The following is a 14,477-nucleotide window of genomic DNA, read 5'->3' on the forward strand; positions in this document are numbered from 1 at the left end:
AACTTTCCTTAGTCTATGCTCTAACTCTTGATCCTTGGGGATGTTGTTAGTTGACTGAGTGATACTCAAATGTTAACAAATGACAACTGCTTAATATTGTACAAACTCACTTAAAATATGTTTAAAGAACAGAATCTGGTGACTGGACAGAGTAAAGGAATGAAGATAATCAAATATGATCTTGATCTTTTTAAAAGATTTTATTTATTTATTTGAGAGATAAGAGAGAGCACTAGAGTGAGTGTGCACACAGATCAAGCACATGAGTTGGGGGAGGGGCAGACAGGGAAGGAGAGGGAGAGAATCTCAAGCAGACTCTGTACTGACCCTGATGCAGGGCTAAATCTCAGGACCCTGAGATCATGCCCTGAGCCAAAACCAAGAGTTGCATGCTTAATCAGCTAAGCCCCCCAGGCACCCCTGATCCTGATCTTCTAGCTTGGGGATAATACTGCCCTCAATTATAAATCTATACCTTTATTAATTTATACCTATGTAATTGAAAGAATCTTGACCTTTGGACAATTGCCTTTATATCACTCTAAAGAAATAACCCTGGGGAGTTTTTTCCTACTATTATAAGAGGCCAGATTGGCATTGTAGTTTTTCTAGATAATGCATTTTGGAGAAGAAAGGATGACTCAAAAGAGTCATTAATATCAAATTGTCCTTACATGAATGACACAGTTATAATATTAGATGAAACGTGCTAAGATGTGGAGAAAAAGGAACGCTCTTCTAATATTGGTAGAAATGCAAACTGGTACAGCCACTGTGGAAAACAGTATGGAGGTTCCTCAAAAAGTTAAAAGTAGAATGACCCTATGATCCAGTAATTGCAGTATTGGCTATTTACCAAAAAACTACAAAAACACTAATTTGAGAGTATCTATGCACCCCTATGTTTATTGCAGCATTATTTACAATAGCTAAATTATGGAAGTGTCCATTGATAGATGAGAGGATAAAGATGTGGCATATATATATTACTCAGCCATAAAAAAGAATGAAATCTTGCCATTTGCAACAACATAGGTGGAGCTAGAGAGTATTATGCTAAGTGAAATAAGTCAGAGAAAGACAAATACCATATGATCTCACTCCTATGTGGAATTTTTAAAAAAGATTTTATTTATTCATGAGAGACAAAGAGACAGAGCGAGAGCGAGAGAGGCAGAGACACAGGCAAAGGGAGAAGCAGGTTCCACGCAGGGAGCCCGACATGGGACTCGATCCTGGGTCTCCAGGATCAGGCCCTGGGCTGAAGGTGACGCTAAACTGCTGAGCCACCTGGGCTGCCCCATGTGGAATTTAAGAAACAAAACAAGCTGAGAGACAGAGAGAGACAGAGAGAGACAGAGAGAGAGAGAGAGAGACCAAGAAACAGATTTTTAACTATAGAGAACTGATGGTTACAAGAGGGGTGGTAGGTGGGACGATGGGTAAAATAGGTGATGGGGATCAAAGAGTACACTTACCATGGTGAGTGCTGAGTAATGTATAGAATTGCTAAATCACTATATTCTACACCTGAAACTAATATAATACTGTATGCTAACTATACTGGAATTAAAATTAAAAATTCAATGAAATAAAAAATATATCAAGAAAAAATAAATTTAAACTATGACTCTTCTTTGGAGATTTTTTGCACTGCCAGCTTTGTTTAACCAAAAGTCAAGAGGAAATAAGTGAAGTCAGACATATATTTATTTTTTTAAAGATTTTTAAAAAGTTATTTATTCATGAGAGAGAGAGAGACAGGCAGAGGGAGCAGGCTCCATTCAGGGAGCCTGACATGGGACTTGATCTCGGGTCTCCAGGATGAGGCCCTGGGCTGAAGGCAGCGCTAAACCACTGAGCCACCCAGGCTGCTGCAGACATATATTTAAATGCTTGTAAGAAAGCTTATAGAAAATTCCTCAGATCAATAAGGTAATGAATTTATATAGCACATAATGGAATAGACTTTTCTTTGTATAGCTGTATATTTCAAAATGTGAATGGAAGTCCTCCAATTTGGCATGGACTTGAAGTTTCAGATAGTTAAAATTTTTCTTACAATACAAGTAGTTAATGTTTATTAAGTGCCTATTCTGTGCCAGATAGTTTAACATGTAGGTTAATCCTCATGGCAACTCTTTGAAGGAGTTCTTGATTTTTTTTTTCAGATAAAGAAACCAAAGCACAGATAGGTTAAATAATTTGCCTGAGGTCATAAAGGAAGAGCTAGGATTTGAACCCAGATTATATTACTCTAGAGGATGTGTTTTTAATAGTTACACTATATCTACCTCTTTTCCTAGGACTGTCAGTTTCCAAAACAGATTCTTCTCATCTTCTTGGACTGCTAAATTATTCTTTATATATTATTGTGTTTAGGTACTAGTTTGGTTGACACTTTAAGCCTATAATTACATATTTCAATTTTATATCTATAGATACCTACACCAAAAAATACAGGAGAGTATTTGCGTCCATTTTTGGTTTACTTCTCTAGATATAAATCACCAATCACAGATTTTGAAATGTTTTTTTTTTAAATTTTTTTTATTTATTTATGATAGTCACAGAGAGAGAGAGAGAGAGAGGCAGAGACACAAGCAGAGGGAGAAGCAGGCTCCATGCACCGGGAGCCTGACGTGGGATTCGATCCCGGGTCTCCAGGATCGCGCCCTGGGCCAAAGGCAGGCGCCAAACCGCTGCGCCAGCCAGGGATCCCTGAAATGTTTATCCAGTGTAGTTTATTATTTTCTGCACCTCAAGATGTTGAAGTGTGAGGATCTTATATAATGGACTGTTTGCCTTAAAATGAGCTTTTCCTGTAACTACATAATTTTGTATCTATTTATTTCTTAGTGTCTATTAAATATGATATGTGAAAGAACACTGAGAGACCCCTCTGGAATGAGGAGTGTGCTTTTTTGTTACCCTTCTCATTCATTCTAAACGTATCAATTTTCCTTTACAGCCCTGTGTAACCTTCAGCCCTTGGAAGCCCTCTTTGTTATTTTGCGGGAATCTGCCCCCAAAGTCAAATCCAGTGGATGGTAAAGATGAATGATTTAATCTCCTAAACACATTATCTTGACATTTTTTACGTAGCAAATGAGTTTTAATCGATTTCATAGTCCTGTTTCAACATCTTTGTTGCACAGTATATCCTAAAAACTAATACATTAAGTGGGAAGTCCATGGTATATTATGATGACATTACTGCTCTGGAATTAACGGCATGTACAGTTGTTTCTCCATTAATAGCATGGACCAATAGAAATCATTTGTGACATTTCTCACTGTGCCTAGATAGGCAGTCAGCGATTGTGATATACAGCTCAATTGTTCAGCCCGTTAAACTCAACATCCACAGACCTAGAGAAAAGAATTTGTTTTCTCAGGGTGCTACAGGCCAACTAAACTTGGGAAGCCTTTACACTGAAGCTTTTTGATTGAGTGTCAGAAGCTTTTGCTTATTAGTATTTATTACTTGCCCTGGTAGAAGTGGTGGCTGTGATTTGAATACTGACATTTTTCCTTGTGATTCAATTTAACCCTTCCCACAGATTCAGTCTTTCTGGATACACCTGTTTTCATGGGCCATTTTATAAGATTAGTTAGTCCTAGTGCTATTGACATTACACCTTTGTAGATCATTGCATCTACAACTATGTAGCTTAAAATGCATATAGTCAAGTGAAACAGTCAGGCTTCAAAGTATGACTACTGTGGGCTGACCAATCTAGTCCCATGGCCAACATATATCACATTAACCACTCCATTGCCATTACTCCACTTAACTTTTTACCGTATACATACTTCCGAACTCTTTGAAGTTTATACTACTGTTTAAATGCCATTGGCTCTGGCTCATCTGAGGTTTGAGTGGTATTGTTGTACAATGTATATTGTCAAGCTGCAGGACATATGACAATTGAAAAGACAATTATAACTAGAGGCAACTCTTTCCAAAACTATAACTTGCAAAGTGGCATGTGTGTGAGGGTGTGAGAAGATAGGGCAGGACTGAAGATGTTCTTTTCTCTTTGACTCATTTCTTTTAGGTCTCGTAAGTTCCACAATTTTATGGAAAAGTGTATGATAAAAAATTTCCTATTTCGTCCTACTTCTGCAAACATGCTTCATCATCCTTTTGTTCAAAATATAAAAAATGAAGGACATGTTGTTGAGTCATTGAAGAAGCATCTTATTGGCATCATTAAAAAGAGACAGAAAAAAGGTTGGAATATGTCAACTTTCATTTTACTGGAATGAATATTTAGATGAGAGTAGAGTTTATTCATTTTTGCAGGAAAATAATATTTAACAATTAGATTGAAAGTTAAAAATCTGAGGCCTTCGATATTTAGTTTTTCTACTAATATGCCATGTGCAGTTAATTACCTCTTACCTGATTGTCTGCATATATATGATTATAAATTGTTGCCAATTATAACTGGCAAATGTTAATATTTATAAAAACCTTGAAAGTATCTAGAAGAATTTTGTGATGTGCCAATTTTATTTTAAGAAAATTTCTAACTAAAGAAATAAAATAAAAGGTTACAAAATCTTTATCTTACTGCTCTTTTTTGGTTGGTTGATATTTTAATTAACTCCAGTGAAACAAATGGATTTATAATTATCCATCTATTGACTGTTATTTTGAAATAATTCCTGTGTGCTATACAAAGTTTGTTTTATGCATTAGTCTCCAACTATAAGGTGTAATTAAAAGGACTAATTTATACAAATAAAAGTTAGCTTTTATACATTAATGCCAAAAATTACAGGATGGATTTTCATCAAATCCAGAGTAAACTACTTAGGAAGTTTTAAATTTATATTGTATGGTATGCTCCACATTTAATTTGGGACACCATGGGCAGTGTTGAGACTGGTGATATAATGGAAAAGGGGAAACTGGAAACATAGCAGTAATTCCCAGAATAGCTACAGGATTGATTACAGTAGAGTTTCTTCCATCTACATAACCATATGTATCCTATTTTGGAGTGAGAAGCAGCAGAAATTAATTTATTTAACCATGGTAGAAAATTCACTGGCCCAACATCACAAAAGCTAGCCAGTCTCAAATGGGTACAGGAGGACCTCATTTCTATGTGAGAATTTGCTAATTTCCAGAGTTGCGAGACTTCCAGAATGTTACCTATAGGAAAAGTCACATTTATGTGGGGATTACATAGCTGTAAATACAGTTGATCTAAACACTTTTATTTAGGAAAATCAAAAGAAAAGTCTTGTTTGTAAGCTTCTATATTTCAGCACAGAACAGCTGAAATGAAAAAAGTTGAACATGTTGAATATCTTAAATGTAAAATCTAGAATTTAGATTTTTACCTTCTCATTGGAAAGACCAAAGATCCTGATCCTTATTTTCAAAGGTCCTCATTGAAAGGAACAAAGATAGGGTGGGCCCAAGCCATAAAGTCCTTACTAGATCGCACACGTTTAAGCCATGCTCAACAACCACCTATAGAGTTTCTCTCGTTCCTTTCTCCCTTTGTCTTTCTTGATTATTTCTCTTTAGTATTGCAGCAACCAAATTACTAAATTCCCTTTCTTGTGCCCAGAGAAATTAGTCTGTATGGAATGGCTTCACTATGCTGCAAAAGTGGGCCTAGAAACTAGGATTATTGTCTATATTACCAACCAAGTGTGATTTGAAGGTTTACCTTCTTGTCCTTGTAAATTCATTTGAAATTCTGAGCATTAAAGGGTTAAAATTCACTAAGGTAGATTACTTTAATCCCTGCTGATTTTTATCTATTTTTATCTCTTTTATAAAAAGGAATACCTCTGGTCTTTGAAAGAGAAGAAGCTATTAAGGAACAGTACACCATGAGAAGATTCAGGTGTGTTAGATAAATTATTTATATAATTTGTTGTTAGCAATTTATGTAAGACAGTTGATTCTGTACTGTTGCATTTGACTCAGAAGAGCTTAATCCTTTCTGATACAACAAATAACAGCTCTCTGTATTTTCAAAAGATATTTGAGTGGAAATGTTGAGGATACATTTTTATTACTACTCAAAGATTATTTAATTTCTGGCAATAAAATGATCAAGTAGATTATTAGATAATTAATATTTAGTATATTAGTAATACAAAAACTATTGCAGACATTATATGAATGATTCAAGAAAGATTAATTGAAAATATCTTTATTGCAGAAAATGTCCATTTTTTAAAATAAAAGCATTTCCCCTGAGTGGCTTCACTCCACTGACAATTTTTACTATATAGCAATCATTTGTATGTTTATTTCTAGAGGACCTTCTTGTACTCATGAGCTTCTGAGACTGCCAACCAGCAGTAGATGCAGACCACTTAGAGTTCTGCATGGAGAACCCTCTCAGCCAAGGTGGTTACCTGATCGAGAAGAGCCACAGGTCCAGGCACTTCAGCATCTACAGGGAGCAGCCAGGGTGTTCATGCCACTACAGGCTCAGGACAATGCACCTAGGCCTCTACAGGGGCAAGCCCAGGCACCTCAGCGGCTTCAAGGGGCAGCTCGGGTGTTTATGCCACTACAGGCTCAGGTTAAGGCTAAGGCATCTAGGCCCCTACAGATGCAGATTAAGGCACCTCCACGACTCCGGAGGGCAGCCTGGATGCTCATGCCACTACAGGCTCAGGTTAAGGCACCTAGGCCTCTACAGGTACAGTCCCAGGTCCCAAAAGAGCAGCAGGCTCAGGCTCAGCCCCAGACATCAGAAGAGCCACAGGATTTGGACCAGGTGCCAGAGGAATTTCAGAGGCAAGATCAGGTACCTGAACAACAACAAAGGCAGGGTCAGGCCCCTGAACAGCACCAGAGGCAGAACCAGGTACCTGAACAGCAGCTGGAGCTGAACCAGGTACCTGAACAGCCAGAGGTACAGGAACAGGCTGCTGAGCCCACACAGGCAGAGACTGAGGCAGAGCAACCTGAGTCATTACGAGTACATGCTCAGGTGTTCCTGCCCCTCCTGTCACAGAACCACCATGTGCTGTTGCCACTACATTTGGATACTCAGGTACTCATTCCAGTCAAGGGGCAAACTGAAGGGTCAGCTCAGGCACAGGCCTGGGCACTAGAGCCCCCACAGGCAGTGGGCTCAGTTCAAGAACTGATAGAGGGACTATCAAGAGATTTACTTCGAGCACCAAACTCACATAACTCAAAGCCACTTGGTCCACTGCAAACCTTGATGGAAAACCTGTCTTCAAACATGTTTTACTCCCAACCAGAACAGGCAAGGAAGAAAAAATCAAAAGTGTCTAGTCTAAGGCAGGCATTGGCAAAAAGACTATCACCAAAGAGGTTCCGGGCAAAGGTATCACGGAGACCTGAAGACTTGGAGCTCTCAGATGTAGAAGCCTGCAGGCGAAGGCGCCAGCGCAGATGGGAGGATATCTTTAATCAGCATGAGGAAGAATTGAGACAAGTTGCAAATGTAAGAGTTTCTTATATTTTTACTGAACCAAATATGCAGAGAAAACATGCTAGTTCAGGCTCCAGTTTCCCTTTGTAAAACCAAATGAAAGAAACCGTCCTTGTGCCCGAGAGAGTATTAACTTAATAATTTATATTTCAAATAAAGTGTCTTAAAATTTCCAGATAATTATGACTAAATTTGAGAATGGAAATTTGCTTGAATGATCCAGGTAATTGCTTAATATCTTTGTAGAGATAGAGCTTTAATTATTAACCAATTAACAGACATCATATGGATATTTAAAATTACTATTTTGTATCTTTGAAAATTACTGTCATAGTTCAAAATTTCAAATATAATTCATTTAAAATTAACACAAAAACAACTTTGGTTTTGTTCTCCTAACCTCTAAGTTAATTAGTCTTTCTTTTCATAGAATGCTGAACTATGCTATTTAAGTGAATTATACTATTTTTTTTTTTAATTTCAGGATGTTTAGATCAAGGTTAAAATGGAATGGAAAAGCAGTTTCCAAAACATTTTGTATTTCCTATATGCATGACTTGTCCTACTAATTTTCCACCATTTTACATAATTAATTTATGAGGTGTCTCCCTAGAACATGACACAGGTTACAAATTCCTCTCTGCACTCTTTTGAAATGCAGTATGTTAATATCTTTATCTTACTTTGGAATAGTCAAAACTTCATTCTTTCAAGTTTTCTAATATAATTGAATATAATTTGGCTGGAGTTGATTAATTCAATCTGGCAGATCTAATGTCACAATGAAGAGTTTGTGGGCCTCATATGCAAATTAAGGAGGTCAACAGGATTAGGAGAGCAGTTGTTTTCTTATACTGCACAGCATCCACTTACATAAAGGAATCCTAAATTAAACGCTGGTGTCAACATCCATTTATCTAATAATAACTAGTGTAGTAATTACAAATGTATCTTGTCTGAATGTCTGGATAAGTGACTTATTTGGTTTGTCCATTGAGCCAATTAAATGAGTGTTATTTCCCTAACACGTTTAACTTGAGAAAAGGGAAAAGCAACAAGCAAAGAAAGGCCCAAAAGGGTAAATGGATGTCTACTCCCAATAAAGGGAGAGATAGGAAGAGAAAGAAACCATGTAGAGAAATGGAGGTATGACTCTAGAATGGTGATATTTGCCTGGAATTAAGGCATCTAAAATGCTAGTGATCAATATCAATGAGCACTAGTAACAAATCTAATGGGTTTTGCATTTATGAAAAAGACTCGCTATGCATCCCTGCAGGACTCAAGGAGGGGAACTGAGTGGGAAAAATTAGAGAGGGAGACAAACCATGAGAGACTCCTCTAACTCTGGGAAACAAACTAAGGGCTGTGGAAGGGGAGGTGAGGGGTGGGTTGGGGTAACTGGGTGACAGGCAATGAGGAGGGCATTTAATGGAATAAGCACTGAATGTTATACTATATGCTGGCAAATTGAATTTAAATTTAAAAAATGTAAAAATAAGTAAAATAAAAACAAAAGACTCATAGCACTGGTAGCATGACACATGCTATTGTCATTCAGTGTTTTAAATATACATCTGATTCGTTTCCCGGTCAGGGAACCAAAAAAATAAAAAATTAAAAAAAAATAAATATACATCTGAGAAATCATTCTAAAGTGGAAGAAAAAGTCAATAAATAATGGTTGCCAATCCCATGACCCCAGGATCTTGTACAGGCATTCATATATTTATATGTGATTTTTAAAGAAAAGATACAACAAATAATTGATACTAACTCAAAGTCATAGATTTTTTGAATATCTAAAAATGTATTAGCGTTTAGAGATGAATGTAAATTCTTCATCTAACCAAGGGAAACAAAACTCATTTTCATTACTCTCTTTGAGTTGAAGAAATAATATTGATTGGCTTAAATGTGAGAACAGAAACTTTCCCAAACTCCTAGAGCTCAATTAGTGAGAAATATTTATACTGCTGTATTACAGATCTTCCATGGTACAGAATGACCAAACTGCCTACGAACTGTGACAGTTTGGGTTTATGAATTAAGCTTTATTTTTTTTTTGAATTAAGCTTTAAACCAGAGATTCTTAATCTGGGCCTAATAGATTGATGCAGGTGGTCAGTGATCCCCTTAAAAATATATGCAGACATGGGGATCCCTGGGTGGCTCAGCGGTTTGGCGCCTGCCTTTGGCCCAGGGCGTGATCCTGGAGTCCCGGGATCGAGTCCCACGTCGGGCTCCCGGCACGGAGCCTGCTTCTCCCTCCTCCTGTGTCTCTGCCTGCCTCTCTCTCTCTCTCTATCATAAATAAATAAATAAATAAATAAATAAATAAATCTTAAATATATATATATATATATATATATATATATATATATATATATATACAGACATGTGTGTCTACATGCAGTTAGAATCTCTTCAGATTCTAAAGGGAATCCACAACCAAAAACTATTAGCAACTACTGGTTTAAATCATTTTTAATATTTGAAAACTATTATTTTAAATTATACATTGTGAGGATAGAGTTACTCTTTTCATTTGCATTTTAACAACAACTAAGATATCTATCTTCCTTTTTGTTTCAAAGGACAAAGAAGATGAATCATCAGACAATGATGAAGTATTTCATTCAATTCAAGCTGAAGTCCAAATAGAGCCATTGCAACCATACATTCCAAATCCTAAAGAGGTAAGTTTCTCAGTATGAGTTGCTGTGACATTAATAAGTGCTGAGAACAGTGGTTCTTAAACTTTTTGGTCTTAGGTTACCTTTACACTCTTAAACATCGAAGACCCCAAAGATCTTTTGTTTATGTGAATTGTGTCACTCAATATTTACTGAGTCAGAAATTAAAATAAAAAATTTAAAATATTTATTAATTTATTTAAAAGAAAATAAAAGTATTACATGTCAACATAAGACACAAAATTTTAATAAAAATAACTATTTTCCATTTTGCTTAATGGAAAACAACTGGATTCTCATATCTGCTCCTGCATTCAGTTTGTTGCCATATTTCTAGGTTTAAGTATATGAATAAAAGCTGGCTTCTCACATACAAGTAGTTGGGAATGGAGAATTTTCATAGCTTTTTCAGATAATTGTGTATATTCTTAGTACACCAAAACTACATAAGTGGAATTTAAAACCCTATCAGTGAAATTTTAGGTATTTGGAGGTATTAAAATCCATTGTTCTCTTGTATACTATGAATAGATGTCTTGCTCATGCACAATTTTGTATCTTCATACATTGATCATTTGGAAAATATTGATTCAGTGTGTATGTAGATCTTTCCAAATATTTACACATTTCATTATACAGCATCAAATAAACAGCATTTGTTAAGGTCACCAATTTCATCAGAAAAATGATTGAGTATTGATAAGTCATGTGCATGCAACAGATAATAAATTTAAAATTTTAATTTTCACTCCACAGCTCAGTTTTATCATTGCTAATAACGTCAGTTGCTTTTTCCTTGAATTGCGAGGCTAACTTCATGATTTTAAATAAAATGGCTGCCAAATACCCAAATTGAATAATCATAGTTTGTCTTGTCATTCTTTTAAGTAAAAATATTGCCCACAGAACACTTGGGCATTGTTTTGGGATGTAGTTTATGAAAGGATCTGGGTTATTTAATCTGTGGTATTTTTTTAACACTTATAGGAATAATCAAGTCAGTTCTCATATCCAGGTTGACTTATTGCCTTACTAATAGTGGGTCAGGAGTCTCACTGTTGTTCTTAATCAGCACAAGGGCCCCAGATCACTATATTTTTCTCTTCTAGATGCTTCAGAATAGTTCACTATGATGTCTTTCATGGATAATTATACTTTTAAAATATGTTACTTTTGATACTAATGGTCCTTTGAAATGAATAACAGAGTATTGCTTTATAAATACTAACCACTGGCAGAAGGAACATAAGCTGGATTGTATTATTTACTTACGAAAAGCCTTATGTCTCCCTCTCTGCATTATTAAATTATGGCTTTACTCCTACCCTCAGATAATAATTATTACCTTAAGCATGTGTCTTTAAGCAGGAAATATAATGAGTTGTATCTGATTGGTTTGGAATGCATCATTTGCCTTATATATGCTAATCTTACTAATCATCTTCCCATTTTTTTGGACCAAATACAGCCAATTCGTATCATGCATTAGCTCTTCTTATTTTTGGCCTTTATCTTTTCTGAGTAATCCTAGCCTCTAGTTTACTAGTTCCTGAGATCAGTTTCATGAACCAAGAGGCCTAGACTGGGTCAATATGATACTAGTTACCTGAATCAAATGTGAAAGAAGTCAGATTTATCATGCATACTGCCAAACATCTGGTTACATTTGGAAGCACTCACTAACAAAACGTGAACAATTATCATTTTTAATTTCTTACCATCTGTCTGTTGGAGTTTAAAGGCAACCTTGATTAGTTATTACATAGAAAATAATGTAGTGAGGTTAGTATAGTTTCTAGAAATTATAGAGTAACTATCAGCATGAAAATACTAGATTTTTAAAAAGTATAACATGTTTAATTTTTCCTTCTAAAGTAGTATGACTGCCTTGTTGAATGTCAGAATAACCTATTTTTTTGGTTAGTTAAGAATTATTTTAAGTAGAAACCTAATGATATGAAACTAAATAAGGCAAGACAACACTACATGGTCCTATCTACTAATGTTGGCAGAAAATAAATCTGCCTCACTAAGGGATGCTGGCTCATTATATGTGCTCTTTCTCAAGTATTTTGCTGCATTTGATGAATTAATAATTAATAGAAACCAAATTAATTCATTTAGAACTGAAAAAGTATTGGAACACTGGTTATGACATTACAGTCCAATTGTAAATTGGAAACAACATACTTTCTTGAAGGTGGGACACTTCTGACACTTGAAAGATTTTAATGATGCATGTGTGTTTGTGTGTGTGTTACAACTTTTGAAAATCTAGGGTTAGCTTAAAAGGGTGAGTGAGTGAGAGAGAAGTTTGGGCTCAAATTCTGAGTAAGAAATTTGGACTTGATATAAAAATAACATGAAAACAGAGAAAGAACACTGAATTAGAAGTTAGGGAACCTACCTTCCAATTATAGATATTGTGTAACTTGATGCGAAATTCTTAGAAACATGATTTTTCCTCTCTGGGGTACAGGTTCCTTAATAATAGAATTAGGGTGCTTGATGATATAATTTTCAGGATCTGTTATTATACTAAAATTCAAGAATACCATCAGAAATTATGGTTAAGCAGTTCTAATGTTATACTATAAGTAATTATGGGAACAGAATCTAGTTATGAAAATCAGATTTCATAAGTTGGATTTTTAGTAAAAATATCTCTATGTGAAGAAAGGAATTTTTCTCATGAATTAATAACTGAAAAGAATTTATGATATATATTTTTTTTTACCAAAGTATCGCATTGTCTTTAAGGTTCAAGAGAGATCTACTTATAATCAGGACTGTGCACACCGTGTCAAGTTCTCTTCAAAGTATGTGTCTCTGATTTTCTATATTCAAATTACTCACAGTTTACTATCATGTGGAGAATTCAAGCACATTTATTTGACACCAACTTTTGTGTAAAGTCAAAACTAAACTATTAATAAAAACATCGTCATTAGTGATATCATCGGCCTCTAAAACCTTAACTACAGCAATGCATTAACTAGATATTTTATATCTGGGCATACTGCAGTCTCAGTGTCATTTAGTTTAACAATTAGCCAACAAGATCCACAATTTAATAAAAGAAATGGCAATGAATTCTCTGATGGTGTTCAATTAGTACTTGATAATAAAAAGATGTGAAACTTCGCATATATCATGTAACTTCAATTATACATTTTATCATGTAGTACATCATGTATCTCATGTACATGAACTACATATTAAAGTACACACACACACACACACACGCACAAGGTACACCCACAATTCCTAACTTTAGAAGCTAATGCCATGGAATGGGCAAGCTTGAAATGACCTATTGGAAAAATCAAATCTAAAGCTCATTATTATACCAATGATATTTTATACCAGTAACTATATTTTTATCTCTGAAATATCAGTGATCTTCAGTAATTTTCAAAGATCATATTCATATTTTAGATGTTATATGCAAAGTGCTATATTTGAAAGCTAAATTTACTTATTTAAAGATTTATTTAATTTGGAGAGAGATTGAGCATGAGCAGGAGAGGCAGAGGGAGAGGGAAAGAGAATCTGAAGCAGACTCCATGCTGAGCACAGAACCCAACAACTTGGGGCTCAATCTCATGAGCCCTGAGATCACAACCAGGGTTGAAACCAAGAGTTGGAGTCTTAAATGACTGTACCACCTAGGTGCCCCTGAAAGCTAAATTTTAACGTAGATTTTCCTTGAAAATCATACCCCTTCCAACTCCAAATTATAATGAAGAGACCTTAGCCTATATTCATTCACTAAATATTTATTGAGCACCTACTGTATTCAAGATACTGGACAGCATGGTCAGACTGCAAAGAGTTGATAGTATGTAGTATATATATTCCTACCGCATTATTATTTATTTTTATTTATTTGTTTTTTCCTACCTCATTATTATTTAAGACACCACATATGTATGTCCTTAGATTTAACTTATGTGCAGAAATCCTGGGAAAAAAAGAAAGCAAGATTAGGAATTTCTCTCTTCTCTGAATTCAGTGATGAGTTATCATGGTCGTTCTGACCACAAAAGGAGAAACCAGTTTAATTTTGTGTATCTTTTTTTAGTATCATGGAATATGTCTTAAATAATATCCCATATACAAAAATTAATGTTAAACTAGATTTGAATATTCCCATTATAAAAAGATTTTTGAATTTATGAATAGCAAATATATTAACTTTAAATATAGTTGAACTTATAAAGTTAAATAAAACTTGAGTCTTTCCTGAAATTTGGAGTCATAGAAAAGACTCTTGACTGTTCTAGGCCTAGATCAATAACCAGAGTCCTTCTATAGAAATTCCGAAGTGACA

At 35.2% G+C, this 14,477-nt stretch overlaps 1 protein-coding gene across 6 annotated transcripts in view; it reads left to right on the top strand.

Moving 5' to 3' along the window:
• The window catches only part of NRK (Nik related kinase), a 144,728-nt gene that overhangs the window by 88,181 nt on the left and 42,070 nt on the right, over positions 1–14,477 (top strand). For all 6 annotated transcript variants that reach the window (XM_072744954.1, XM_072744953.1, XM_072744958.1 and 3 more), the window contains exons 10-15: positions 2,972–3,050; positions 4,062–4,237; positions 5,810–5,873; positions 6,293–7,460; positions 10,046–10,147; positions 12,905–12,963. In XM_072744954.1, the coding sequence (XP_072601055.1) occupies positions 2,972–3,050; positions 4,062–4,237; positions 5,810–5,873; positions 6,293–7,460; positions 10,046–10,147; positions 12,905–12,963 (1,648 nt within the window). The remainder of the gene's footprint in view (positions 1–2,971; positions 3,051–4,061; positions 4,238–5,809; positions 5,874–6,292; positions 7,461–10,045; positions 10,148–12,904; positions 12,964–14,477) is intronic.

This window comes from Vulpes vulpes, chromosome X (assembly GCF_048418805.1).
Source record: "Vulpes vulpes isolate BD-2025 chromosome X, VulVul3, whole genome shotgun sequence".
In the NCBI taxonomy this organism is placed as follows: Eukaryota; Metazoa; Chordata; class Mammalia; order Carnivora; family Canidae; genus Vulpes; species Vulpes vulpes.